At 42.2% G+C, this 24,283-nt stretch overlaps 1 protein-coding gene across 3 annotated transcripts; it reads left to right on the top strand.

Annotated features, from left to right (window-relative positions):
• Window positions 1–989: 989 nt before the first annotated feature.
• Window positions 990–21,280, top strand: LOC120511886 (interferon-induced GTP-binding protein Mx-like). 3 transcript variants are annotated; one of them, XM_039729494.1, is made up of 14 exons: window positions 990–1,097; window positions 4,636–4,957; window positions 6,465–6,657; window positions 7,442–7,579; window positions 9,405–9,559; window positions 10,875–11,013; window positions 11,512–11,710; window positions 12,894–12,972; window positions 13,912–14,034; window positions 14,778–14,919; window positions 16,699–16,857; window positions 17,371–17,447; window positions 18,734–18,973; window positions 20,759–21,280. In XM_039729494.1, exons 2-14 carry the CDS (start codon window positions 4,676–4,678, stop codon window positions 20,990–20,992), a joined length of 2,160 nt encoding a protein of 719 aa, XP_039585428.1. In that variant the 5' UTR covers window positions 990–1,097; window positions 4,636–4,675; the 3' UTR covers window positions 20,993–21,280. The 3 variants fall into 3 exon arrangements, with proteins under 3 accessions (XP_039585428.1, XP_039585426.1, XP_039585427.1); XM_039729492.1 differs by having other exon boundaries at window positions 6,462–6,657; XM_039729493.1 differs by lacking the exon at window positions 990–1,097 and adding an exon at window positions 4,126–4,149 and having other exon boundaries at window positions 6,462–6,657.
• The last annotated feature ends 3,003 nt before the right edge of the window (window positions 21,281–24,283 follow it).

Genomic DNA, 24,283 nt, shown 5'->3' with positions numbered 1-24,283 from the left:
AGGCCTCTCATGGAGACAGTTTTGTCAAGTCAATAATTTTATTTTGAGGTCACAGCTGTAACAGATTCAGAATTGCCTTTCATAAATGCATTTGCTGTGCTAAATACCCTAAGGCTACTCAGTGATTAATTAATAATTCACAATTCACTAAAGGTCCAACAATAATTAAGCTTAAGCTTAGCTTCACCTGGATGTCATTTGCTGAATGCTGAACTGCTGCACAGAGTTGTGGCTGCTCTTCTGAGAGGCTTCTGTGAGAAGAAGGTTGAGAGATTTTTACAAGGGCAGGTAGTAATAAGACAAGGGGAGGGATGGCTTTAAATTGAAAGAAAGTAGCTTTGGATTGGATGTAAAGAAGAAATGCTAAATACCCTAAGGCTACTCAGTGATTAATTAATAATTCACAATTCACTAAAAGTCCAGCAATAATTAAGCTTAGCTTCACCTGGATGTCATCTGCTGAATGCTGAACTGCTCCACAGAGTTGTGGCTGCTCTTCTGAGAGGCTTCTGTGAGAAGAAGGTTGAGAGATTTTTACAAGGGCAGGTAGTAATAAGACAAGGGGAGGGATGGCTTTAAATTGAAAGAAAGTAGCTTTGGATTGGATGTAAAGAAGAAATTGTTCCCTGTGAGGGTGGGCAGGCCTTGGCACAGGTTGCCCAAAGAAGCTGCCCCTGGATCCCTGGAAGTGTCCAAGGCCAGGTTGGACATTGGGGCTTGGAGAAGCCTGGCACAGTGGTAGGTTTCCCTGCCATGGCAGAGGGGTAGAACAAGATGATCTTTGTGTTCTTCCAACCCAAACCATTCTAGGATTCTCTGGCTCTCTGAACTTCTGTCTGTGAGGTGCCCCCTTCTCTGTGGACACAACTCATGTGTTAGGATATCCATTTCCCTAATTGAGCCAGGTGCAAAGTAAGCAAGTGGTGCCCACTTGTGGCAACTCTGTCTTTTGAAACAGCCTGGTCATTTCCACAAAGGCCATTAGTTTCATTTCCTCTCCTTCTTGTCATAATGGGAAGGTGGAGCCTGTAAAGAAAAAGCATCTGAAGAAGTTTCAGAAAGTCACTGCTTCTCCTTTCTGCAGGACACTTGCAAAGGTAAGTTTGTCCCTTCCTTCTTCTAAAAAGAATAATGCAATTTTTTACTGTTATCTTCATTCCTTTTAATGTGACAAGGATGCATAAATCATCTAAAGTAAGTGTGATTAAACAGGGTTGCCAGGAGCAGGATTTTTTTTTTCTGAGATGGAAAAAAAAAAAAAGAAGAAAAATTATTAGTATTATTTCCTCTTTAAAAGGAGACAACTGAGAAACGGCATTTAATTTTTTTTAAAAGCCATTACTCAGCAAGATGATCTAGCCAGCACTATTTATGAGCAGGATCATAAGCTTTGCATTGCTTTATTTTCTTTATGAGAAGACAGCTGGAGTTAATAATCATACAACACAGAAACTGTGAGGTTTACCCAAATATCCTGAAGTCACAGGATGCATCAGCCAGAAATCCATGTGCTCCTCTGGCTGGACAGAGAGTGAGTAAATCCAGGAGCTGTGTGGGTTCAGCACTGCAGCTCTACACCTTGGGTTTGAGAAGGGATTTTTTAGAAGGGGCTTTTCATCTTCTACAGATGCAAAGCCAAAGGGTCGTTACAGAAAAACAAAGGAACTTCTCTTCAGAACCATAGGGCAGGTTGGTGTTTGTGCAAGTGTGGGTGTGCAGAGAGTGCTTCATGTTGTGCTGGGAGAGGTTTCCCTCACACAGGCAGGCAAATTCTAAAGGTAAAGCTCAAGGAAATCAGTATTGTCCCAACAAAGGAGGCAGGGGCAGCTCTGGGGAGAGGAAATTTTTGGCAGACTTTCAGTATCATGGCGTCATCCAGGTGTCATGTTTCACCTGTGTTTTCTGGCCCATTGTGGAAAGGCTCTTTACAATTGCAGCTTTTTTTGTTTTCCTCTCCTCCTCTCTTCCATCCGATGTTGTCGTGGCTCAGTACACAAAGAAATCACTATGCCCGTGTGGCACAGGGAAGGGTTACAGAACTCACCTGCCCTTTCCTGGTCCAGGGGTGTGTCGTGGTTTGGCCCAGAAATGTGTTTCTGGAAAGGTCTAAGTCGGGCCAATCAGTGGCCAAATTCAAGATTGGCATGTGGTGTGGCCACTGAGGATCTGGATACGCCTCTGAGAACACACAGGGGTTAAAAGCAGGAGATTCCCAGAGAGGGATGCCCTCTGTCTCAATGGAGAGGAAGATCTCTGTCCATGAGGTCCCTCAGCCCCAGGGGGTGAAATCTGGGGGCGACTGGTGTCCCGAAGTTGAGAGACTGCTGCTTCTGGAAATGGGTGGAACATCTTTAAACGGGGAGCCCTAAAAGCAGTCCTGGCCCGTGTCCAGTGGTGAGAGCATTGGACATGGGGGGGAGAAGTCACGAGGGCCGATGTTCTCTGGGTAGGGCCATGGGTGACACAGAAGCACAGGAGGTTTTAATTGTGCTTCTGGGGGAAGCCTATGAGGCAAGGGAGGACTTCTCTCTCTCCCTGATGGATTTGAGAGTTGATTTGAGGGGTGGTGAATCTGTGGAGAAAAGGGAGGGGGGAGGAGGAATGTATTTGGAAGGTTTTCATTCTTAGCTTTGTATGTGTTCCTTTCTAGATTTGTAATGAATAAAGTGTTGTGTTTTTCCCTCCATCCCCGAATGGGAGCCTGCTTTGTTCTGTTCTCGGGTCACATCTCACAGCAACCATTTTTGGAAATATACCCTTCATGGGGGCCCTGGCATTGTGCCGGGGTCAAACCATGACAGGGTGTCAAAAATGCACACGGGTGTTTATTCTGGTACTGACTGCAGGTATCTTTGTGCAGGGGTGTTGTGTTTGTGTCTGTACCCTGTGGTCTGGACCCCACCTCGATGTTTGTAAAGGTTAACTAAAGATATTTGGGTCTCCCCATGCAGCCTCAGCCCTCCCCACATCCCTTTTGTGATGGCCATGGGGTTTGTCCCAGGTAAACACTCCAGGAGGGTATTGCATAATTATTCATTCCAGAGATCGGGAACTGAGATGTTGGACCCTGGAGGCTGCGCCAACAGGGCAAACTGGTGTCACGGAGCTGCAGGAAGTTTCTGGGTTGATTTTTCCCCTCCCCATCCCCTTCTCTCCCCACTCCCACCAGGGATGCCCAAAAGGTACCTCCAGCCACCCTTCAACGCTTTTGGACAGGTGTTAAAATACTCAAGGTCCACCTAAATACAGACATAAAATCCTAAAGTAGCTCCAGAGGTGCTTTGTTGCTTTGCAGTTATGAATTCTGGAAGGCCAAGGACTGGAAATCTGTGCATTTCCAGCTGAACCTGCTCATATTGTAACCCTTTAGACATGGGCTGCTGACCAAATCTGGGACTAAAGTGGAGCAGGTTGCACCTAGACTGCTCTGAGAAGTTTTGGAAGCAAGGGGGTGCCACTTGTGACTCAGCAGAAGGACCATGACCTGATTATAATCCATTGTAATAGATTATAGAGTTGTTATTTTGATATTGCACTGGCAATATTTATATACTGTACTAGCAATAAATATAATTATAAATGCCCACACAGTCACTGCGTCCAGTTTCTCATGCCTGGCCCACAACCTTCTCTCAACTGCTCTGCTACAATGTGTGGATTTTTTCTAAACTTGTTTTACACATTGAAAGTGTAAACCTACATTGTGTCTGATCATCCTATTTTGGCATCTGTTTAAATTAGAAAACCTGCAAACTTAATTCAACCAAAAAAATTTTAACAGAACAGGAAGTTATTTCAAGCAAAGATGTGGTTCTCCTAATTTGTTTTCTGAAGTGTTTGAGTTAAACAGATCTTGGTTTTGGCAGAGGGAGGCTAAAAAATCTAGCTTTGAAAAAGGACTCTTGGGGTTTTTTCCTTAAATCACTTTTTCTGGAAATTTCCTTCCCTGGATGTCACACCAAAAGCCACTAATTTCCTCAGTCACCCATAGAAAACAAAACTTTTCCATAAGGAAACACTGAACAAGGAAATGAATTTTAAAAAGCCTCCTAGTCCTCCCTTCTCTAACATCATGCAAAGCAAATATGCTTTTGGCAGAGGGTTTTAAGCTATAGAGGAGGGGACCAAGATACAGAGCTTCAAAAACAGGTGTCAGACTTGCCCCTGACAATATTTCTTCCACAAAAGAGGTGAGATGGGTGCTTAGCAGACTATGGATTGGAGCCAGCCCACAGCCCTACACTCCTGACCCCAGGAAGTGAAGGATTCACATTCCCTCCAATCCTGCCCTGATAATGACTGAGCTTCTCCAAACGCCTTTCAGCAAATTTTTTCATTGAGGAGAATTGGCTTTTTGCAAAAAAATAGTGTAACTTTTTTTTTCCCCAAAAAAACCTAAATAATCTTTTTTCCCTTGGCATTATTTTTTAAACACCAAAAAATAAAAGCATAAGAGAGGTAGGGAGAAGTGTTTCAAGTCTGTCACCTGGAGAGCAATTTTAGTGTTTTGAAAAGAGCTGTGGCACTTGGTACCTACCAAGGGTTTGGATCAGGAAGTAAAAGTGGTGTTTGATTTTCTCTGCTCTGATAATTGTTGCCAGGTGGAGTCACTCACTTCCCCATGTTTGGTTTCAGAAGCTGCACTGCTCAGAGTGGTTGGACCAGGCACTGATCAATGTTCAGTGAAACACCTATGGACAGCATATGTTCAAGCCCAGTAAATCACCAGGCCATGGATAAAAAGAAAGCAGCATTCAAACAGCCTTCGGAAAGAACCAAAAATTCCCAAAAAAAAGAGGGGTTTGCATATATTTTTGGAAAATCATCTCCAGAAGCTGCTACAGTGCCTCTCCCACCAGAACCAGATGATGATCCTGAGCTGTCAGAGAAGCTGTTTGAGAGCAAACCTAACTATGACCAGGACTTGGAGAAAGAGTTTTTCAGTGAATTGGACGAGGTAAGGCAAGGAGAGGGCACAGATACTCCCCACTCTTACTCTGTTGTTTCACTTTGTGCCCCAAAATTAATTCCTTTGTATCTTTGGCCAAACTGCACTTGTGAGGTCTAAGGAGAATTTTTGGGATGAGGCCTAGCAATTATTTATGTAAGTGGCAAGGGAAGTACCTGCAATTAATCTGCAGACATTAATAATGCAAGTCTAAAAAAAGAGATGGCTGCAGCCTAGAAGCCAATTTAATGTGTGACATGTGTCTGTTTCAATCCTAGCAACAAATGTTGAACAGAAATCGTAAAAGCTGAGGGTTTTTTTCCCTTGAGGCTCTTCAACCCTCAACACAAATGCACAGAAAGGTTAATAATAATCTGCTTGGATATTTAACACTGAACACAGGTTGGTTTTAAGTCTGTGACACAGTTATTGAAGTTTTTTGAGAATTTACTAGCTATTAAACATTGTAGTGAAGAGAGTGAGCGGGGGTTACCAAAAAGGGTTTAAAATGCCTGCCTCAAATAATGTGTGCTGCCTTCCTCATCCTGAACCTAAAAATCTGCTTTGTTTGAGTGCATCTGAGCCATAGACATACTTCTGGAGGTATTTTTCTTGGATAAAAGTGATGGAGAGAAACTTCAAAACTTCCTTTCAAAAAATCAGGTTTGAATGTGCCTGGCCCAGTATGTCTGAAACATATTGGTGTTCCCAAAATTGCATCTCTAACTGCAGCAATCAGACTGGAACATGGAGAGAGGCACAGGGAGAAGGGACCAAGCTGATCTTTATATACTTTAGCTGAGCATATTTAACAACAGATGGAGCAGTTTTGCCAAAGACTGGAAATTGTTTTGTTTTCACATAAATGAAGAGCCTGTGTTAATATCTGGACCTGTATCAAACCCAGAAAATGACAATAATCAGTCATTTAAAACAACCCACTCATATCCATGCCTTATGTGAGCCTAAAATGAGGCAAAGAAGGAAGAGCCATGATGATCTAAAAGACTTCAGCCACCTGTTAAGAATGTTACAGCAGAACTCTTTTGGTGCCTGTGCACAAACGAAATCTTCAAACTCCAAAACAAAGATCTAATAAGCTATTTTTTACGAAATTCAGTGATTTCTGGGATCAGTCTTCATTTGCATACACATGTTTCAGTACATCTGTGGATGAGCGAAAGAAAATGGCAGTTATTAAAAAAACTGTTGTTAAAAAAATTAACAAAGCACACTTAGTAATGTGTTCTTTATCTTTTCAGGATGGCTTCCAAAATTTGTTATTTTTACTATTTGTTATTTAAGGATGGTCTGTGAGCCACCCTCAGCTGTTTCTTTCATATTTACAGACACCTGTTTGTTACACGGAGATGCAAGGATGCACAGTGATATGAAGTAGAGCTTGATGCCAGTAAATAACTTTTACTAAAGAAGAGTGAACATAAAATGTGTCTCTTACTTTTTCTTTTTTTTTTTTTTAATTATGGAAAATTCATTGTAAGTTTAACTCTAGCAGGCTGCAGAACACACCTTGTACAACCAATATGAGGAGAAGATCCGACCCTGCATTGACCTTGTTGACAGCCTGAGAGCTCTTGGAATAGAAAAGGACCTGTCCTTGCCAGCAATTGCTGTGATTGGAGACCAGAGCTCTGGGAAAAGCTCTGTCCTCGAAGCCCTGTCTGGTGTTGCTCTCCCCAGGGGCAATGGTAAGAATTCACATTGATTTTTTTTTTTTTTTTTTTTTTTTTTCCTTTTTCTGGGTCTAGAATTGGATAGCTCCATGACTGAGAAATGGGGGTGCAAGTGAGGCACCACAAGGTAAATCCAAGGCACATGCTCCAGGTGGTCAGGAGACCAGGAGTAAGAAGTGTAGTGTGATTGCCCCAGCTGACTCTGTGCATTTCCCAGAAAGCAGCAGTGCAGCAGAGTATTAATTTCACATGGAAAACCAGTCTTTAAATTTGCTTTCTGAGTGGGTTTGGATTTTTTAAACTACATTTTCTTACAGATAACTTTTTTTATTATTATGTGTAAAAAGTGTACAAAGATCTTTACTTAAATCATTGTTTAAGTCAGAGATGATGAAAGACATTACAGCTGAAGAAGATCCACTTTCCAGCCCTGTGTGTGTATTTTTGCACACATAAATTCTGCAAGTTCCATGTAAGTTTACAGCATAATCTAGTCTTTCAGGCTGAAGTTGTGGAAAGGTTTTTCATAGGATTTAGTTGCAGCACTGAAAGAGATTATCCAGACAGGAGCAAAATTCCATCTGTGGAGGTTTGCAGGGCCAGGCATGTCTGGGAAGAGCCATGGTTGACTTCATGTCACTGGTGACAATCCTGCTCTGAGCAGGAAGTTGGACAAGTCCCCTCTGGCAGCGTCTCTTGGAACATTTCCACGTTTTTTTGTGAAACAAGCAACCCTGTGTACACCACACACCTCAAGGCCGTGTTTCATGCACAACCTCTGCCTTTGGAACTGCTGCAGGTATTGTCACTCGGTGTCCCTTGGAGCTCAAGCTGAAGAGGTTGCCTGAAGGGCAGGCGTGGCAAGGGACGATCTCCTACCGAAACGTGACCATGGAGCTCCAGAACGCCTCTGAGGTGGACGGAGCAATAAGGGAAGGTGAGTGGACTTGGCTGGCTCCATCTCCTCTGCAGCCTCCTCTTAGACTGAGCATATCCATGGTGATTGTGGAGTTACACCAAGAGCTGGATTCAGAGCAGATGAAGCTGGGTCAGCAAAACTCATTTTTCTCAAGGGAGCTGTACCAGTGCTTCAGTGGTGAAGATGATTTATGATGATGATCCCAGAATGGCCTGGATTAAAAGGGAGCTTAAAGGTCTTCTAGTTCCAGCGCCTCGGGCAGGGATGCCATCCTAGATCCATGATGCTTTTTTCCTGATCCATGATAAAGGCTCAGCCTGAGTCCTTATCTGGGTGGTGGCTTCCTGGTTCCCTGGTTTGGGGAGGTTGTCTGTCAAGTTGTAAACATGGAACCTAAATGGTTCCTATCATCAGTTCAAATGCCCAGAGAGTGCTTGAAGTGTCTCTGGCTGGAAATCTGTTTATTTTGGAGGAGACTGCAAGAGTGGAGGACAGAGAGCTTCTGCCAGTACTGTGACCACAGGCTCAGTCACTGCCCTTCACATGTCTCAGCTTTACTGTTATGACATTTCATGCTGAATAAGAAATCAGCGTTCTTACCAAAGGGCAACAAGCACTTGCCCTAAGTGTGAAAGTTGGATTGTCCTTACTTCCTTGACTAGAATGATTCCTAGAGAGGCTACCTGGAATCTGGAAAAAACCTGGAACAGGGGCTGGACAGAGTTAAAGAATAAAGTAGGTATTTATTAAAAGGCTTTCAAAGGATACACCTTGGGCAGTACAAGAGCCTGGCTGAGGCTACACCCAAGATGGATGATGGGTCACCAGTTTTCACACTTTTGTAAATTTTGGTCCATTTCCTTATTAGGGTTAATTGTCCAATTACAGCTTCAGGTTATGCAGTCCTATCCTCCCAGATTGCTCTCCTCAATTTGCTGTTGTTTGTAGTTTTTGGGGCTAAAGCTGCAGTGGTGTCCTTGGTTCTCAGGCTAGAAAAGCATTGTTTTGTCTGACTGAACTGTGAGGAGAACTTGCTAACACTTTACATGAAGTTCAAAGCCACACACTAAGGCAGTACAGAATCTAAAAAATATGAAAGCTAAAACTTAAGGCATCAAGCACAGCTCCGCAAATTGTTATTCTTTCTATTTTTTAAATTAGCTCTTCAGTACATTATTTCAATATTCTCAAAACTGGCCAGGCAATTGGTATGAGTTAAGGTAATTAAAGAGCTGAAAATCTCTGATGAGGATGACTGGGGTTTCCGTGCTTCTCTGTGCTCACAGTTCAAGCATTATTGTGTTGCAGTATCTGGGGCAATTAACTCTCAATCTCCCTATCAAAATGTGAAGAATATAGAACAATACCTATATTTCTTTCACAGCATTCAAGGATTAATTAATGCTTACAAAGTCTCTTGTCATTGAGAAAGCATTTCTACAACTGCACAGTGTTTTACCTGATCCCTTTCGTTGTGGTTTATTTACATGTATTTTGTCTGCATACATGAGAGTCCATAGATATATGCTCTGTAAAATATTACAGCTCATATTCCAACAGAACTTCACATCAACTTGTTCTGCATGATAATTTCCTTAGATTTTTGCATAAATAGTTATTCTTTCTATTTTTTTTTTCTAATTAGCCTTTCAATACACTATTTGGATATTCTCGAAACTGGCCAGATGAATTAAGGTAATGAAAGTGTGTGGCTGGATCTAAAAGAAAACGCCAAGCCTGAAAGAACCTTAGGTGGTAGTTGGTGCATTTCAAAGTCATTGTGCTCAGCTTGGGTTTGATGAGTCATTTGAAGCTTGTATTCATTGTCTTGCTCTTTCCACAGCCCAGGACATTGTGGCCGGCCGTAGAGGTGCCATCAGCGGGCAGTTAATCTCCCTGGAAGTTCGGTCCCCTGATGTCCCCGATCTGACTCTAATTGATCTCCCCGGAATTGCCAGGGTGGCCGTGGGGGACCAACCAAAAGACATCGGGAACCAGGTAAAACTCAGCCTCATGTGCCAGTCTGTGCCAGGGTCTCATCCCTTCAGGGCTCCCAGCAGACCTTTAGAGAAGTAAAGAGAATAAGTGGCGGGGATGTCTGCTCTTCCTCTGGCTGCTTTTAGAAGAAATGCTGGGAAATGCAAATAAAACTGGTAGGATAAGGCCTGCTGTGAGGGTGATGTGCAGGAGCTGAGTTGCTTCTCCTAAAATACCTTTAAATGGGAACTTGCAATAAGAGGAGCCCAAACTAAACTAGATGTACCAAATAGAAATGAGACAAGATTGGATTGTCTGGGCTTTACTTTCTGGGAGGAGAGTAATTTAATTCCAGAGTTAGATAGCAATCTTTCTGTTGTGTTGAGAAGAAAGCAGCAGATGTGATAAAATCCAAACATTTCCCTTGTTCCCAGCTGTCTTCATGCTCCAGAGAGTTGGGAACTCTGTAGCATTGCAGAGTGTGTAGCATTTGCAGCCTGTCAGAAACTGGGATGGGTGGGAAGTAGAAAAGAGAGGCATTTTTACCAAAATCCAGGAGAAAAAAAATATTGGATTTACTGTCCAGCTGTCTTCATGCTCCAATGAGCTGGGAACTCTGTAGCATTGCAGTGTGTAGCATTTGCAGCCTGTTCAGAAACTGGGATGGGTGGGAAGTAGAAAAGAGAGGCATTTTTACCAAAATCCAGGAGAAAAAAAATATTGGATTTACTGTGGAATAAGCACCTGCGTGCTCTGTGAAGCTTCTCCAAAACAACACAAATTATGAGGAACTCGTTTAGTTTGGCATTGAAACATAGAAAAACGCCAGCTAGATGTCATGTGCATCTTCAGTTTTGGTTTTTAAAATTTTCCTACAAATGTTCCACTGAAAAATAAGCCAAACACATTTGTGCTCCTTTCAAAGATACATATTTGAGATTTATCAGCACAATGGAGCTTGCTTTCTTTCCATAAGTGTATACCTACACATCAGAACCTGATTTCTTACGTGTGTTAGTTATCAAATACCTTCAATATTTCTATAATGAAAGATCATGTATGCACAAGAGGTTAAACTCCACGCAGCTGTCAAGACAAGCTTAACAACATTAGTCTGGTCTCATTCATGCCAGATGTTTGGATTAATCCTAACATAAGGAAAGAGGCTGTGTTCTTCTGCTGACCCCTTTCCATGCCATCCTCTAGCATGTAACACTATCCTCAGCATATGTGGCATTTAGTGTCATCAGGCAGTGGCTCATATTGCTAGAAATTGTCACATCATCTACAAGCGTCTGATTTCACTGAACCTCCTCATTGCTGTATTGAATTGCAGATCAAAATGCTACTTAAAAGAATTATTGGCTGCAAAGAGACAGTCAATTTGGTAGTGGTGCCATGTAATGTGGATATTGCAACAACAGAAGCATTGAAAATGGCTCAAGAGGTGGACCCCACTGGAGAAAGAACAATAGGTGAGATAATTTTTTAAGCTATGAGCTGAAAAGGAGGCCAAATCTTTTTTTTTTCCTTCCCATGAAGTCTGATGTTCTGTGTTCTGTGAAATTAGCTACTAGAAGAAGAGGGGAAAAAAAACCAACCAACAAAAAACCCAGAAAACAGCCTAAAGAATATATTTGCAAGTATTTCTGGTCACAATTCTTGAGTAGTTCCAAGAATCCCTTAATTTGGTGTCTTATTGGCACTCCTGTTATTCATAACTAGAAGATGAAAATCTCAGTTAACAGTAGTTGATCTGAAGTTAATGGTAAAAAAGCTTTGCTTTAAAAAAGAAACCTTTAAAGAAAGATTTGCAAAGCAAAAGGCATGGTGGGAGACCAACTGCAGAGTGAGTTTTACAGCCTGGGAGCTGAGAACTTTCTAGGAGAGAGAATACAAAAAAAAAATTGCTTTATAAAGCATGGTACAGAGTGTTCCTGCTTGGTGGTTAACTTTCTCTTTTAACTTCACAGGAATCCTCACAAAACCTGACCTGGTGGACAGGGGAACTGAAAATGCTATTGTTAATATCCTGCAAAACAGGGTAATCCCCCTCAAAAAGGGCTACATGATTGTCAAGTGCCGTGGGCAGCAGGACATCCACAACAATCTGACCCTGGCTGCTGCAATCCAACAGGAGAGAAACTTCTTTGAGAAGCACAAGCATTTCAGGTACTCCTCACAGAAAAGTTCTCATCAAAAACATGCTAAAGTCACCTCAAAGCTCCCTGTTGATTTGCTGAGATTTAACTACTTAGGGGTTACAGACAGGTAACTGTCTGTATATACTCAGTATTTCTCATTGCCCGTGTAGGGTTGTGTTTCAGTAACCCAGATGATCTTTACATAACGAATAAACTTTTTTAGATTTTTTTTTGGGGGGGGTTTTTTTTGGATGCAAAATACATGGGGGAAGTGCTATGAACTCCTGTATTTTTGGGGTTCCCAGACAAAGGAAGGAATGATGAATCTGACTCCATGTTCTCAGAAGGCTAATTTATTATTTTATGATACTCTATTATATTAAAAAATACTATGCTAAACTATACTAAAGAATACAGAAAGGATACTTACAGAAGGCTGAAAGATACTAATGAAAAACTCATTACTCTCTCCAGAGTCCAACACAGCTTGACCCTGATTGGTCATTAAGTCAAACACAATTCACATGAAACCAGTGAAACAATCACCTGTTGGTAAACAATCTCCAACCACATTCCAAAGCAGCAAAACACAGGAGAAGCAAATCAGATAATTGTTGTTTTCCTTTTTATCTGAGGCTTCTCAGCCTCCCAGGAGAGAAATCCTGGCGAAGGAATTTTTCCAGAAAATATGCCTGTGACAATGAACTTCAGAAGTTCCAAACAGTCCCAAAGAATTTGAGTTAAAGCATCTGAGCACTTCAATCAGGCACTGAAGTATTTCTGTTCACTGGAAAACATGGAGGAACAGCATGAGAAAGAAAGGCTGTGCTGAGGACACAGGCTGCCCAGATGACTCAGCAGTAAATAAATCATAATACAGGGAAATGAATCATAATACAGAGAATGGCAGCTGACAAGGGTTGTGAACTTCACACATGAAGAAATAATAGAACAGCACATTCATCTGCTGTTAGAATTTGCTTTTTTGCAGATTTTTCTGTTTCCCTTTGCTGAGTCAGTAGCTGTCAAACAACTTTTGAATAAACCCAGAGAGTCCTGGGCAGTTGCCACATCTGCACCAGCAAGGGCCAGAGACCATTTCTTTACTCAAATTGTGTCAGAATTAGTGAAAACAGAGCAGAGCATCAGTGCTGCCTCCTTGCTCTGCACAGCCTAGCTAACCAAACCCACCTTTTCCTCTTTTTTCACAGGGTTTTTATGGAACAAAGAAAGGCTACTATCCCCCATCTGGCAGAGAAGCTCACAGATGAACTTGTGAAACACATTATTGTAAGTAACACAAGTCCCATACTGAGCTGTTTGTACCAGTTGCTACCTAAAAACAAGTTCAACTCTTCAGCTTGGACTGCAGTTGGATTTCATCTTTATGTCCTTAATCATCCTTCAACTCAGTGATCAGAGAACAAATTGAACTGAGAGGCAGAGGTAAAAAGCCCCATTCTCTATCCTCAGATTTGCCTTTTAACTGCAGATCAACAATGAACAAATTATTTCATCTATTTGTGACTCATAATTCCTGCCTTTTCAATGACAGCCATGTTATTTCTTTTTGTTTATGAGAGTTGATCACCTGGGTGATGAGTTACTGCTGTCAGCTTAGTGGAACAGTGATTTCTATTCCACTGAAAATGTCTTCAAAACATCAAGATCTTCTATTATATTAATATACTAGTGTATAGGCTCTTGGGGGTTCTTATTTGTTATAAATATATCTGCAGGTAATATATATTATTCCATTAAGAGACAATTCTAAAACATAGGGAACATCTAAATTCAGTCTCAAATGAGAAAAAAATTATTTATGTATATTTAGAGAAAATAAGCAACTAAACAGCCATGTTTCATCAGGTATTTCTCAGGAATTGAGCAGTCACCACTTTCCTGGCACAAGCTGTGAGGACATTGGTTTTGGCTCACTGTGGGTGAAATTTTGCCCTAGACTGCAGCTGTTCTGCCCAGCTCTTAGTGAGGTCCAGACTGATCCCTCAGGGAGATCCTGGCTCCTGAGTTCCCTCAATAAAGGCCATATTTGCTTTTCTGTGTTACCCCACTCTCACTCATGGGACACTGACAGCGAGCTCTTGGATTTGTAAAAACAGCAAAAGATCCCGTGCAGGTGTAGATCACTCTTAGAGGGACTTTGTTTTCCTTCCAAAATCAGGCAAGTTCAACCTATCTCAATGTCCTTCATCACTGTCTCCTCCCCAGAAAACTTTGCCAGCACTGGGGAGCCAAATTCGTGACACCCTCCATAAAACACAGCAGGATTTGCAAAGGTACAATAGAGGCGCACCCCAAACAGAGTCTGAGAAGCTGTTTTTCCTCACAGATGTAAGTATCAGTATTGGTCACAGAGCAGAGCAAGGAGGTAACTGTGGGAGAAAAAGAAGCACCTGAAATGATCAAAACATCAGCATGGACCACTGGGAAGTTTATGGTATCCATTGTTTCAGTGAGGGTAACACAGACAAACCACACCTGCAAAAATAATGGACCACAGGAGCTCATGGCCTGTTCTAAAATTTTTTTCCTGTGATTATGGGACATGAAAACTAAACAACTTGGTTGATTGGGTCAAAGTAATGCTTCTCAGCAAGGGAAAACAAACTCCTGCGTGCTCAACACTTAGAAGGGTTCCCATTGTTTACACTCATAAGATCAAATGTATTCCTGATATCAAAATGTGGTTTGCAGGTCCATCTAAATGCCTCATCTCACAGAGTTATTCCCTGAGTAAGCTTTCAGTAGGCTTTAGAGGTGTTTATGGAAGCTCATCAGACTTCATACAAGTCTGGCCTATTAGAATTTAGTAAATGGCTCTAAAAGTCTACAGGGGTAAAAACAAAAGAATATAAAGTTTGTTCTCCTCTAGCTGTTACATTTTGGGTTGGAAAAAAATAAAAAACCAATCAAACCAGGAGCTAAGAGCATAAAATATGTAAGAAAGGGATGTTTTTTATGAACTGTGTCCCTCCTTTAGCATCAAACAACTGCAGATTTACTTAACGTCCACAAGTTACTCTGAAGAAACCAAACTTCACTAAATTGCCTGCTTGTTGTTCAATTCACTGCAGTTGATCAAACAGTTCAACCGAGACATCTCTCAGAGCACATGGGGAGAGGAGGAGCTGTTTGGGGATGAGGTCAGACTGTTCACCAAGATCCGCAAGGAATTCCACATGTGGGGCGTGATTCTCCTGGAGTGTGCTGCGAGGGGTAAGCACTGAACAGTCCCAAGGGAAATATAGGTTGGATATTAGGAAAAGGTTTTTTACAGAAAGGGTGATGAAGTTCTGGGATGGCTGCCCAGGGAGGTGGTGGAGTCACCGTCCCCGGATGCATTTAAAAATAGACTGGGTGTATTGTAAATTCAGGTCCACCGACGAAGGAAGGAATGATGAGGAGGACTCCATCTGATCAGAAGGCTAATTTATTACTTTATTATATTAAATAATACTATACTATACTAAAGAATGCAGAAAAGATACTTACTGAATGTTAAAAGGATAATGAAAACTTGTGACTCTTCCAGAGTCCTGACACAGCTTGGCCCCAGTTGGCCAATGAGTGAAAACAACTCAAACCAGAATCCAATGAAACAATCACCTGTGGGTAAACAATCTCCAAACACATTCCACATGAGAACAACACAAGAGAAGCAAATGAGATAAGAATTTTTCTCCTTTTTTCTGAGGCTTCTCAGCTTCCCAGGAGAAAAGCCCTGGGCGAAGGAGTTCAGAGAATGTGAATGCCACAGGATGGGTGCCAGGGTTTAGTTGAGCTGTTGGGAACTTGTGACTCTTCCAGAGTCCTGACACAGCTTGGCCCCAGTTGGCCAATGAGTGAAAACAACTCAAACCAGAATCCAATGAAACAATCACCTGTGGGTAAACAATCTCCAAACACATTCCACATGAGAACAACACAAGAGAAGCAAATGAGATAAGAATTTTTCTCCTTTTTTCTGAGGCTTCTCAGCTTCCCAGGAGAAAAGCCCTGGGCGAAGGAGTTCAGAGAATGTGAATGCCACAGAATGTGGCACTGGGTGCCAGGGTTTAGTTCAGGTGGTGGGGCTGGGTTGGACTCGATGATCTTGAAGTTCTCTTCCAACCCAGTGATTCTGTGAATTCTCTGAACCCATCCTGGCAGCTGACCTGAGAGCCCATCCCCTTGCTTTTAAACCCAGACACAGCATCTTCAGTAAATGTTTTCCAAGAAAATTAAGAGCAAGAAGCCAGGAGCACCTATCTTTTGTGGTGTCCTGGGGACGCAGACACAGTTTGTGTTAAATGCTGTCATTACAGAGAGGTCAGTGCTTGTCTCTCTTCTCCCAGCACAGCAATAAAATCAAGACACTGGAACAGAATTTGCTGGTGATATTCTGAACTGTTCTTCTAAGTAACAGCAACATCAATGAATAGTAATAAATAATAACAATCTAGATAATAATTTTTATTTTTACTCTTTATATTTTTATTTTATTGTTGCTATTAATATTTTTAAATCTGGGTGGGTTTTTTCCACTTTAGCTCTGGGCTAAGGTGATACCTCACACCAAAAAAAATAGCAAATTTGTATAGTATCAACAAAGAAATACTGACTGTGATTTCTTAAATAGAAATAACTAGTCAACAGTAGATTCCCCAGAAAAAGTGTTTAGTGAGCTTGGAGGTTTTTTTCATTCAGGGTTTTTTTAAAACTTAGAAGTGACTGGCAATGGCCAGCTACTTCTGTGGGGGCAAAAATACCAAAAAACCCCAAAATTTTTGTATCCCATCATAATTTCTGTCAGTCAGATGCTTGATGCAGTCAGTGTGTGAGATGGCTCATCCAGAGAGCAGCAACGTGTTAGCTCTGTTCTGTGGTAACAAAAAAATCATCTCCGTGGTTTTTCCTCTCAAGAACAACTCAGAGAAGAAACAGACTTCCTTCTTAAACATGAAATGTATACTTTGAGTGATTTAGTAGCAAAGCAATGTTGTTTTACCATTACAGCTAAGAAAACCGTCCCTGGTAAAGTGTGGAAGTATGAAGATCAGTACCGTGGGCGGGAGTTCCCCGGCTTCAGCAACTACAGGACTTTTGAGGACATTGTAAAAGAGCAGATCAGAGAGCTGGAGGAGCCAGCAATTGAGATCCTGAGCAACGTGATGAGTATGGCCCAGCCCATGTGGGCTCTTGTGTGGGGGACACTGCTGGGCCTGACAAGTTTATTTTCCAGGAGCAGCTGATGCTCTCAGGATGCTTCAGAGTGTGGAAATAAATCTGATTCAGCTTGGGGGTTGCTCCTTCTCTAGAGCCTTCAATCTCTACAAATGGTCTCCAGCATTTGTTAATACTTTTCCCAGTGGCTCTTGGAAGGAAATTAGAAAATAAGTATAATAAATAGAGCATAACTATAAAAAATAGAAAATAACTATAATAAATAACACAGCAAGGAAACAGTACAGTAGAAGTACCTGTTGTTAAGTGGTCACATTCTTGGACCTGGAAATTTAAATTTCTGCTTGTTTGTATGTGTCATAAAGGCAGAGTGCACCAGTACAGCAGCTCAGCTATTTCTGAGTGAATTGAGAAAATTAGTAGTCTCCCAATCTCATATTAACAATAATTTAAAACCCTCACTTACTTACCTGACTTTATTTTGTCTCTCTGTTCTTCCCTTAGGACTGGTTGAAGAGAAATTTACAGAACTTGCTAAAAGGAATTTTGCTAATTATCATAATCTAAGCAGAGTTGCCAAGGTGAGACACTACTATAACCTGAGATTCTCCAAAGACAGAATGGCATTTTTAAATGCATCCATGCTTGTGGTACCTGTCTCACTGCATTACCCTTATGCACGTATGGAATTTCTTGCAGGAAAATAAGAAAGAGCCTGAAAATGATAGCATGATTATAATGGCACTAATGAAAGTGCATTTTGCACAACTTCGACAAAATCTAATATATACATTCTTTATTCATTCTATTCAATTCTTGACATTTGCAATACAATGCAAAGAAAACCTGGTGTGGCTACCTTGAAGAGTTTATCATTAATTTCAGATTTAAGTCCTGCAATGAGTTGAGTGCTGAACTGTTTTTCCCCCTCTGAAAGCAAGCCAGGGTTTTAGCCAGTGCAGGAATCTCAGTGCTGAAAGGGAGCAGGAGCAGACAAACCAAAAATCATCCAGCCATGAAAAAATTAGAAGATGGCTGTTCACTGTTTGGGCATTAGCATGTTTTGGGGTGGAGTTCAGTAGTGGGGATGTCCTTGAAGGCCTTTTCCTAAAGCTTTGAGGAAAAGATGAGAAACATTGAGGAAAATACCAGAAGCAATGCTGGCAGCCAGGAAACAGAGACCACTCACAGGCTACTGCTGGAAAAGCAAACTCAGAGGCAAATGGGAGTGAAATAGGTGTTTTGCTATTTCACTTGCATGGTCAAACCCTACTGAGCTGCCAGGCCAACCAGTGAACAAATAAATTATTTCATCCAAGCACAGAGGTGTTCAGGCAGGGTCTTCAGGTGTAACACAGTGAGAGGAATGAAGAGGGAAGAAATTCTGGCAAACACTGGACATGAGAAAAGAGATGGGCTGTTTTCTTAGGGATGCTAGGAAAGCATTTTAAGGGGATTTGAGCATGACTGAGGGAACCCTGCAACCCCCACAGACTTTTAGGTGGAAATATCAAAAAGGCCAGAAAGAGTCAGGTGGCTGCAATAAAAGCACCAGACAGAGAGGGGTCAGACAGGGTTGGTTTGTTGACTACAGATCTTTTCCTTTGGGTTTCAAGCACCAGGTTTGGACTGATCCCACTCATGTGTAAGGAGGGGACAAAACTGACACATTTTCCTGCTCTTTCACAAGAGAGAGACAACAATCCAAAGCATTTCTCCATGTTCCCATGTTCTGGGCTTAGACAGTGCTGCACAAGGGCAGTTGAACACTGTACCCACTTTGCCATCCCCTGGGGACACTGCTAGGCACTGGCACCTTCCCAAAGGAAGCAAATGTCTCAGAACTTCTTGTTCCTTTCTTTTCTAGGTGAAAATTGAAGACATTAGAGAGAAACAAGCAGCAGAGGCTGAAAGACATGTCCGTGCTCAGTTTAAAATGGAGAAAATCGTGTACTGCCAGGATCACCTTTACATTGGTGATTTAAATTCTGTTAAGGCAGAAAACGACTTCAACGGGTTCTCAGGGAAAAATCTGCAGTCTCAGATTGCTCCAAAGGATCCCTCTGTTGTCGTGGAGATGGTTTCTCACACCAGTGCCTATTTCTCTGTGAGTTCACAGGCAGATTTGCTGCCCCCTGAATGCCACAGCAGATCTTGCTGGAGTCAATGCAGCCACCCTAGCACTGTGCAGGGAAGAGCCAGGGGGTGTCTCAGTGCCTCATTGCAGCTTCTCTGCAAACTGCTTGCAGCATCTGACCAGGGATGAGAGTGTCAGGGCAAAGCTGGGCTGTATCAGCAGGTTGCAGGATGCAGGATGTGGTGATTAGAAAAGCCTGAAGGTGCCAAAGTGACATCTGGCTCCTAAAGCACTTGTCAGCTACCTCCCAGTCTGGCTCAGGTCAGCCTCAAGCCACTCTGCACATTCCTGCAGCCAGCAGAAAGTGGTGTCAGTGGCTTGCAGTCAGATCCTAAACTACTACAGCAGGAGGAGCAATAATAAAACATTGCATTAAAATATATCAGCTGTCTGTAGAGATCAGAGTGCATCTGCTGTACTGCAGATAGCACCCTGTAAGTGAAGTCTCTGGAGACAAATGGGGTGTTTTAACAAAGGAGCACGTTAAAGAAAGAAAGGACAACATGCAGGATCAAGATTTGCTTTGTTGTAAAACTCCCTCAGAAAGCAACAAGTTCAATATTCATAATTCAGAAAGGTAGGTAGCAGCTCACTTTGAATTCCAAGAGCAGGCTTTGTGCAAATTCCTGCAATTAAATGGTCAGGCTGATGAAGAAAAATTGCTTGGTTTTCATAGAACAAGAAACAAGGTCAGAAGTGCACAATCACGTCCATCCCACCTTGCTACACACTCTGCTATATGTTTTATCTGCAGTTAAATATTTTTGTAAATGCCCTGAGAGCCATTTTCAACAATCCCCCAAATGCCAGGGCACCACAGCTCCTTGGGACTGATTTATGCAAGGCCAAGTAGAGTTTGAATGAGGTGGAAGTTAAGTGTCCATGACTGCCTACATCCTACAGGACCTACAAATGCCATTTGCAAGTTGTGCTACAAAAAGAAAGACAGCACCTCTCAGTTGCAGCCAGGCACTTAGAGAAGTGCTCACCCAGCACCTGGAGGGCTGGAGGCAGAGCTGGGAGATCTTTAGAACCTCATGTTTCCCTAAAGCACCAGGTGAGCCCCCAAACCCTGTGGCTGTCCATGGGGAGAGGGCCCCACAAGCTCTTCTGGATCAACCTGTTTCAGCTTGCATCCATAAATGAACCAGGCAGCTGGTCAGGTCAGACAGGAGATTATCTCATGGGATATCAACAGATGTAATGTAGGCACGGTCTGGTCTCTCTGCTGAGGACATTTCCCCTCAAGGCTAAAGCTTCCTCCAAAGCTCTCTTAAGCTTAAAAGGACAACCACATCAGAAATACCATCTAAATAATAATTTGACAGAGGAATTTACCAGCTTGAGGAAAAATCACTCTGTGATTTCCTGCATATTGTCAGCTTTCAGTGGAGACAGGTTGGACACCAGAAACTGGGCACAAGTTCTGTTTGTCAGGAATGTCCTCCTGTGACTTGTCCCAGTGGCAGCTGACAGAGCTGAGCAGAGGACAGTCTGCCTTGGCTTTAGTTTGCTGAGGGAAGAAAAGCAACAGCTGACACCCCCATTACTCTTAATTTTTGGATTTCAGGCACAAAAGACACTGGTTGCAAACATTTTTCAGTTCATAGCAGCACTCCCTTCTTGAACAGTAATTCAGTCCAACATTTTAAGGCCTTGGAATCACTTTTTTTACCAGATTACCTGTAGATCCTTCATTTTTCAGTTCTTTTTACCAATTTAGTATTTTGCCTTTTTTTTCCCTCCATCTCCCAGGAAGCAAGCAAACGCCTGGCCAATCAGATACCTCTGATCATCCTGTCTTCTGTCCTTCATGACTTTGGAGAAAACTTGCAGACCTCAATGCTGCAACTTTTACAAGATAAAGAGAAGTTAAACTTTCTCCTTGATGAGGACTCTGAAGCTGCTAAAACCAGGAATTACCTCAGCCAAAGAGTTGATCGTCTCACCAAAGCCTGCCAGTACCTGAGAGAATTCAGCTTGTTGTAATTTCTTTGTTTTTTGTAAGGTTTCCTTTCCTCCTCATCTTCTAGCATTACTGAAGAGTTTTGTATAATCCCATAAAAAAAGTAGCATCAGCCCAGACCTTTAATACTAATTTCTAGTGTTCAGTTTTTCTTTATTTTCCATAATCATATGCAAACAGCTGCCTTTGCATAAAGAGCTCCACTGGGGGAGTTGTGATTAGATAAACATTATCCCATTTTTAAACATTTTCTTTGTGAACTCTGTGCAACCACTGGGATAATCATTAAAAAGCTAACACTGAGAATTGTATGTTTTGTTGGTTTGGTTTTTTTCCTCTTTTTAATGATGGGAGCTGTACAATTCACAAACTGTAGAAATCAAATTATCTAGCTTTCCTCCATGAAGCTTAGTGCATGACACTGATGATCTCCCACTTCCCTTTGTGATTTTGGCTTGCTGGGGTTGTTCTCTTTCCTGCTATCACCCAAAACACACCTCAGCAAAGTGTCACCACTAAGTCTCAGCCCAGGAGGGAGAGAAGAGCACACAGCAGGCATGAAACCCTTCCAGCCTAGAAGGAAAATCAAGTTATTTTCCTTTGTGTGACTGGTGCCATTGGCTCTGTTCAGTCTCCTTTCCCAGCTCTCTGATTTGCAAAAGGAAAATAAAGTTATTTTCCTTTGTGTCACTGGTGCCATTGGCTCTGTTTAGTCTCCTTTCCCAGCTCTCTTGCAGAAGCCCAAGAGGCTCTTCCTCTCAGATGTCTGCAGCATCACCTGAAATGTTGGGATTGATGGGCAGGATTTGGATGTCCAAAAGGAAACAAACCTCACAGGATGTTAAACATTACAAGGGTGTCTCAGCATGTGTTTTGCTGCCTTTCTCCTTTCCCTTCCCAGCACAAGGAGAACCTTTCCAAAATTCTCTCATTTCATGAAGACCGATGCAAAACTGATCACACTGTGTATTCATGACATTTTTCACATGGAAGATTTGGTTTGATAACCAAAAGTAATGTCTGCATCCAGCTAGAAAAAAAATTGTGTTTATACGAGTGTGTGATGTAATAATTTCCAAGTTTCTTAGAAGAGAAGCCTTCTCCTCAGGCTAGGTATGACATGAAGGGTTTGCCCCTGTGGCATGGAACTGCATCTGGTGCCTGACTTTTGGTCAAAAAATGACCAAAAAGTGACTTTTGGTACAGCATTCACCCCAACATCCATGAAACTGCAGCCAGTTTCCCCTTTCTCCCAGTACATTATTTTGCTATTAGTGACTTGCAGTGCTGCAAGAGGCCACAGCAAAAGTGTCTCATACCTGTAACAACTTAATTTTTTAATTTCTGTTTTGACAGTACTTTAAACTGGTTGGTTATTTCATGGTATCCCCCCCATCCCCCAGGGTGCACTTGGTGCACAAGGGCTATTGCAAACACCCATCTGACACCTGGAGAGGAGAGACAAGGACACATTGCTCCAGGCACCAGGAGGGGAATGACAGAACAGGGTGTGACTCCCTCGAGCCACTGCCTGCAAGCTAAACTTTCTAATTTAATTCAATTAAGTCAGAGTGATTTCATCAGACCCAGCCACCAAAAACACTCAGCATTCCTGGACATCCTGCTCTATTTCTCTGGGTTTGTTCAAGGACCTGAAATGTTGGAATTAAAATAATCTCTTGGATCACCCTCTTGTTTTTCTTTTCTTTTTTTTTTTTTTTTTCTTTTTTTTTTTTTTTCCCCCCTTTTTTTTTTTTTTCTCCCTTTTTTTTTCCCGTTTGTTTGTTATTGGTTTTGGTTTTTTAATCAGACTCTCAAAGCACTTCATACACTGAATCCAGCAACTGCTTTCAAAAACAAAATCCAAGTGAACAGATATAAAGCACAACTAAGGAAAACTATTTGTAAAAAAAAAAAAAAAGAAAAAAACCCCAATTTATTTGGTGCAGTGTTTACACGTAAAATAATTGCATTTCAGTACCAAAAGAGAAAACAAGACTAGTAGAGTCATTTCATTCAATAAAGATTTATCCTTCTTAACAAAGTGACTTGATATGGCTTTTTGATCCTCTACCACGATTATAAATTATTTTCAAAATCCTCAGTCGGGTGGCACTCGGATACAAATTACATTTTGCTAAAAACATACAGGTGGATACATAAAGGAGAGCTCTAAGGAATCAGAAGCCAAATTTAACAAATGAGGTAGTTCATCTCGTCCTGCAGAAACGCAGCTTTGTGTTTCCTTGTACAAAACATCCAGTCCCTCTGTGTGTGTGTGTGTGCAGCTCGAGGTGCAGCACAGCCTGCCTGGACACCTCTGCCCTTCCACAGCAGGTCCAGAATCGCTTTTAATGTGCTCAGCCAGGGATCTCAGCACTGAGACTGCTCCTGCTGCAGCTCTGGGGCATCCCTGCCTGGGGCATCCCTGTCCAGGGCATCCCTGTCCAAATCCCACATCGTCCGTTTTGGGTTCAGAGCAGCTTAAGACACATTTTGGTAAGGTCTGAGGCAGCCAGACTGCACCAGTCTGACTTTGACTGACGGCTGTGTTGAGATCCTGAGGATTTTTAACTACCTGAATAGAGAGTGTATTTTTTTTTAAATTATTTTCTGTGCCTGTATTGTAGTGCATGAAAAATTCCCTTCATATATATATATATATATATCCCTCACCCTCTACTCTCCTGAGGCCCCACCTGGAATACTGCATCCAGCTCTGGGATCCCCAGCATGGAGCTGCTGGAACGAGTCCAGAGGAGGCCACAAAGGTGTCCCAAGGGCTGGAGCACCTCTGCTGTGGAGACAGGCTGGGAGAGCTGGGGTTGTTCAGCCTCCAGAAGGCTCTGGGGAAACCTCACCACCTTTTCCAGACCCTAATGAGCCTACAAGAGAGCTGGAGAGGGACTTTGGACAAAGACATGGAGTGAGAGCACAAGGGGTAGTGACATCAGAACGAAAGAGGGCACATTTACATTAGATTTTAGGAAGAAATTCTTCCCTGTGAGGGGGGTGAGGCACTGGAACAGGTTGCCCAGGGAAGTTGAGGATGGTCCAGCCCTGGAAGTGTTTAATGCCAGTTTGGATGGGGCTCTAAGCAACCTGGAATAGTGGAAGGTGTCCCTGCCCTTGGCAGCGGGGTTGGAAGTGGTTGATCCTTAAGGTCCCTTCCAACCCAAACCATTTTGTAATTCTATACTACAAAAAACATTAATTTCTTTTTAAATTGCCAACCAGCAGCTCGGAGATTCAACATTCACATTACTTAACATTTAATTTAAAAACTACTAAACCAGCTGTCTCAGCATCCTGCT

This window comes from Passer montanus, unplaced genomic scaffold (assembly GCF_014805655.1).
Source record: "Passer montanus isolate IOZ18808 unplaced genomic scaffold, ASM1480565v1 scaffold69, whole genome shotgun sequence".
NCBI classification, from domain to species: Eukaryota; Metazoa; Chordata; class Aves; order Passeriformes; family Passeridae; genus Passer; species Passer montanus.
Note: the sequence above shows the minus strand (reverse complement) of the source record. Positions and strands in the feature narration are given on the sequence as shown.